The sequence below is a fragment of the Phaseolus vulgaris genome, chromosome 3 (assembly GCF_051622355.1).
Source record: "Phaseolus vulgaris cultivar YP4 chromosome 3, ASM5162235v1, whole genome shotgun sequence".
In the NCBI taxonomy this organism is placed as follows: domain Eukaryota; kingdom Viridiplantae; phylum Streptophyta; class Magnoliopsida; order Fabales; family Fabaceae; genus Phaseolus; species Phaseolus vulgaris.
The window spans coordinates 5,916,378-5,921,784 of NC_143500.1; the positions used below are offsets into that span (position 1 = coordinate 5,916,378).

Genomic DNA, 5,407 nt, shown 5'->3' on the forward strand with positions numbered 1-5,407 from the left:
TAATTAAAAGTGAAGTAAAAATAAATATGAAAGTATTATAAAAATAAATAATATTTTCTTAAACTTAAAAAGTAATAAATAGATAAATAAAAACATTTTTTTTTTACTTAAATCCCACTTATACAATCAAGGGATGAATATCTATTTCACATTTTACTCATTTATGCATTTATAATTTCTCAACTTTTAATTTACAGATTAATCATGGTGACCTTAATCAGAAAGTTAAGAATTAACTTGCAACTTTTAAAATATCTATGAACCAAATAAGTTTTTAAATTTAAAATTTAGTTATAATTTTTAAATTGGTGCAGTGAATCATTTAATATTGATAATTTAATGTCAATATCTTTGAATTTAATTTGAAATTTGATGTAACTATTTTTATTAAAAATTAAGTATATTTTACAATTAGATGAAATTATATTAAAAATTTGATGTAATTACATGAAAATTAACCATATTCTATAAAGGTATGCATTATTCAATATTTTACCTTAAAAAACAAAGTTCATTCTTAAATATTATCTGTGCCTAAAGGCATGACGTATCCTCTAATATTTTATTAGATTTGATATGTTAATCTAAACAAAACAAAAAACATAAAATCAATGTGAATTAATTATGACAAAAAAAGGTTACACATGACAATGTTTTAGTACAAATAACTGTAAAGATATATAATTAATATTTTTATTATTTATTTAACCCGATGTTAAAAATTTTAATCACTCTATTTGATTTTATTGATTTTATTTATTGTCCTTTCCTTTCTTTTCCACCCACTGCAGTACAAAGGAAGCATGAATGTTGCTATTAAGTAATTTTGTTTTGTTTTGTGATGTGAGTGAATATGAGTAATAGTTTTACCTTACAACTACTCTTCTGTCTACTTTCCATTTATAATGGTAGAGTGATTGGAGGGAGAGGAAACTCATAAACAAAATGCTATAAATAGCTTTTGTCCAATCTTTGACTTTGATCTCCCTTCTGTAGTGCTAATGTGTTCTTCACTTCTCTTAAACTTATAGCTAAGGAAATTACTCAGCAAAATATCATGGATGTTCCAATCAAATATCCAGGCAAGCTCACCCTTAGGGTGTTTCTCACTTGCATCATGGCAGCCACTGGTGGCTTGATTTTTGGTTATGACCATGGTGTTTCAGGTAAATCCAGTACTTAACATTTCTTCAAAAAATCTTCCTTTGATGCAATTTTTGATTACCCATTATGAACCTGGTTGCATCTGAAATAAGGTTTCATATCTGGGTTTTCAGTGCATTATTATCCTGAGATTTGTGTGTGGTTGAGAGAGTATTTAACTTAATGTTGATGATATTTACTATTGAAGAGCATTAACCATTGTGTTCTGTTTTAATCTTGAAAACAATATGGCTGATGCGTATTTTGTGATTGATGAAATTTGTGATGTGGGATTTTTGCTGTGTTTGTTTCTAAGGTGGAGTGACCTCCATGGATTCTTTCCTGAAGAAATTCTTTCCATCTGTATATGAAAAAGAGTCTAATCTGAAGCCTTCTTCAAACCAGTACTGCAAATTCAACAGTCAGATTCTGACACTGTTCACATCTTCCCTTTATCTGAGTGCTCTTGTAGCGGGTCTTGGGGCATCCAGCATAACCAGAATGTTGGGTAGGCGTGCAACTATGATTATGGGTGGAATATTCTTTGTGGCTGGTGCATTACTTAATGGATTTGCCATAAGCATTTGGATGCTTATTGTTGGCAGGCTGTTGCTTGGTTTTGGCATTGGATGTGCCAATCAGGTATACCCTTTTCTTTCATGTTTAAACTTTATGCTTGTAGAAAGATCTCACATCATAAATCAATTAGAAATCATGCTACGAGTAAATTTTAAGACAATTATGTTAAAAAGTTAACAAAACTATGGTATAAGTATGACAAAATTTGACTGGTTGGGAGTACAAAACAAAAAACTCTTTACACTTACAAAGTAATCAACCAATCAGATCAGATATAGTACTGGGTAGGTTTACTCTGTCAGTTAATCAGAGATATAATCACTTTTAAGATAATCATCATTACAAAATTATCATATATAATCATTTTCTTCTGGTTTACAGTATAAAAACTTTTTATATGTTTTTACTAATTACTCTTTATATGTGATTGGTTGTTTTACTCTGTCTCTGCCAATTAATAAGAAATATGATGAGTTTTAAGATAATTAGTATGAAATTATCATATATTATAATTTCTTATTGGTTTACAAAAAAGTTCTTGATATATGTTTACTAATCACTCTTTTAAGTCTCAACTGGATTCTGCTTTGATTATAGTTCTTTCATGCTAAGCAATGATCATTTGTATTTTCAGTCAGTTCCAATCTATGTATCAGAGATGGCCCCTTATAAGTACCGTGGAGCTCTAAACATGTGCTTCCAGTTATCAATCACTATAGGCATATTTGTGGCCAATTTGTTCAACTACTACTTTGCTAAGATACTGAATGGTCAGGGATGGCGTTTAAGCTTAGGCCTTGGTGCAGTTCCTGCTGTCATTTTTGTTGTAGGCTCATTTTGCCTTCCTGATTCACCAAACTCCCTTGTTGAACGTGGCTGTCATGAAGATGCCAAAAGGGAGCTTGTGAAAATTCGTGGAACAACTGAAATTGATGCAGAATTCAAGGACATACTTGCTGCTAGTGAAGCCTCACAAAAAGTGAAAAACCCTTGGAGAACCTTGATGCAGAGAAAGTATAGACCACAGCTTGTTTTTGCCATATGCATTCCTTTCTTCCAACAGTTCACCGGCTTGAATGTGATCACATTCTATGCTCCTATTTTGTTCAGAACAATTGGTTTTGGAAGCACCGCTTCTCTCATGTCTGCAGTCATCATTGGCAGCTTTAAACCCGTTTCAACCGTGGTTTCAATTCTTGTTGTAGATAAATTTGGAAGACGCACCCTTTTCCTTGAAGGTGGTGCTCAAATGTTGATTTGCCAGGTACCTGTTTCAACCTCGTAAACTGCATTTTTGGATTTACATTACATCTTTCAAACTCAAATAGGATGCTAGTTTAACATGATCTAAGATACATGTTCACATGTTTGATCTCAGGTTGATTAATTTTGAGAGTAATAGCAATTGTAATAGTTTGTGTTGAAGAAAAACATCAAAACATAAATCTTTTCACTCGATCAATTTCATTGAAAATGTATCTATCTGTTGAACACTCATCCAAACGCAAACATTTTTTATTTCATTGATTTGGTTACAGTCCTTAATTAGTATGTTCTGACCACAGATCATCATGACAATTGCAATTGCGGTTACATTTGGCACAAATGGAAACCCAGGAAAATTGCCAGAGTGGTATGCTATTGTGATTGTGGGGATCATATGCGTATATGTTTCAGGTTATGCGTGGTCTTGGGGTCCTCTTGGGTGGTTGGTACCAAGTGAAATCTTTCCTCTTGAGATTAGACCTGCTGCTCAGAGCATCACAGTTGGTGTCAACATGATCAGCACTTTCTTCATAGCCCAATTCTTCACATCAATGCTGTGTCACATGAAGTTCGGTTTGTTCATCTTCTTCGGGTGCTTTGTGGTGATCATGACCATATTCATCTACAAGTTTTTGCCTGAGACAAAGGGTATCCCACTAGAGGAAATGAGTACGATTTGGCATAAACACCCCTTCTGGAGCAAATTTTTGGACTCAGACAGCACAATCCAAAACGATAGGACGAACTCCAAATGTTGAATATTTGTTCTTTGTTGATCTCAGTCTTTGATTGATGCAAATCTGGTTTAACTCAATTTCTTGGCCTATTTTTATGATACTTCATTGTACATAATATTTAAGATGGAGTTTCCAACTTGTATATTGGAAAGTCATTTAGCAATTGATTATCATCTTGATTAGACTTAAGGATTGTAATCAAGTTACGTGTCACAGTCGAAGTTCTTTTGGCGTGTGAAATTTACTTAGTTCTGTTCTAATGTGGAAACTTCAGGGTTTGGATTAACTGTCATTTGTGTGCTAATAGCGTGTCACTGGTTCAATGATTCATGGCATGAACCTCACTACATCTTCCAACGCAGTTAGGTATTAGTTATCGATAACTGTTGGGCCCTTTATTTTCACGGCTTTTGCTTTCTGCACCCCTCATTTTTCAATCTGCACCACAGCTGCATAAAATGACGAAATTACTCTCCTTCTGATTCTCCCTCATTACGTCACATCACCGCCGTTCTGTCACTACTGCACCATAACCGCTGAAGAAGATGAAAAAAGAGAATGAGAACACTTTTGAGGAAGAAGAGTGAAAAAAAACTCATTCTAGAAAATTTATTCTTACTGAAATTTCTCGCGTTATCTTAAATTCAGTCTACTATCTTATATGAAATTTCAATAAAAAATTATTTCGGGAAAAGTTTTTAGAAAAATTTGTACAAACTAAGACTATCATTTACAAAAAAATTGTGAAATTTTGTCATATTTTCTTCAATTTTATTATGGGTCTGTATTGCGTTGAAAAATTTTAAACAAATTCACACAAGTACTTCCATACATAGTTTGCACCCAATTAAGGAGGTACGTCCATAAACAAATCACAAAAAGAAGATATAGGGAAGAAAAACCAGGACGTTTTGTTTTCAGAAAACCAGTTTTGTTCACTCTCGGTCCGGGACTTACTACACCTTATTCCTTGGGTCTTTTGCTCTGAAATTTTTACCAGACATTCGTTATTGTGTTTATTGAGTTTTGGCTGAGGTTTGTGCCCCAAGTTTGTTCCACAAGATTTGCAATAAATTTTTTATTCATCACTGTCAGATCTGAAAGGAAGGTTCGTTTGGTTATCAAACTGTTTGATTTTTATTCTAGTTGAATACTCATCCGTTTGACTTGAAATTTGTCGCGTTTTGTCCTAAATTCAGTCGAATTTCTTATGTGGAATTTCAACAAAAAAATTATATCGGGAGAATTTTTCAGAAAATTTTGTGCAAACCAAGACTATTATTCTCTACAAAAATTTGTGAAATTTCGCCCTACTTTCTGCAATTTTATTATGGGTACGTATTGTGTTGAAAAATTCCAAACAAATTCACACAAGTACTTTCATATTTTGTTTACACCCAGCTAAGGAGGCAAGTCCATAAACAAATCACAAAAAAGAGATATAGGGAAGAAAAGCCAGGACATTTTGTTTTCGAAAAACCAGTTTTGTCCAAGACTTACTACGCCTTATTACTTGGTTTTTTTGGTCTAAAATTTTTACCAGAAATTCGTCATTGTTTGTATTGAATTTTGGCTGAGATTTGAGCCCCGAATTTGTTCCACAAAATTTGCAATAAATTTTTTATTCATCACTGTCAGGGTTGAAAGGAAGGTTCGTTTGTGTGTCAAACTATTTAATTTTT

The 5,407-nt window shown here is 32.9% G+C and overlaps 1 protein-coding gene across 1 annotated transcript; it reads left to right on the top strand.

The window, feature by feature from the left end:
• Positions 1-822: 822 nt before the first annotated feature.
• Positions 823-4,011, top strand: LOC137806325 (sugar carrier protein C). Its single transcript, XM_068606365.1, has 4 exons — positions 823-1,166; positions 1,460-1,785; positions 2,357-2,986; positions 3,288-4,011. Exons 1-4 carry the CDS (start codon positions 1,058-1,060, stop codon positions 3,744-3,746), a joined length of 1,524 nt encoding a protein of 507 aa, XP_068462466.1. The 5' UTR covers positions 823-1,057; the 3' UTR covers positions 3,747-4,011.
• The last annotated feature ends 1,396 nt before the right edge of the window (positions 4,012-5,407 follow it).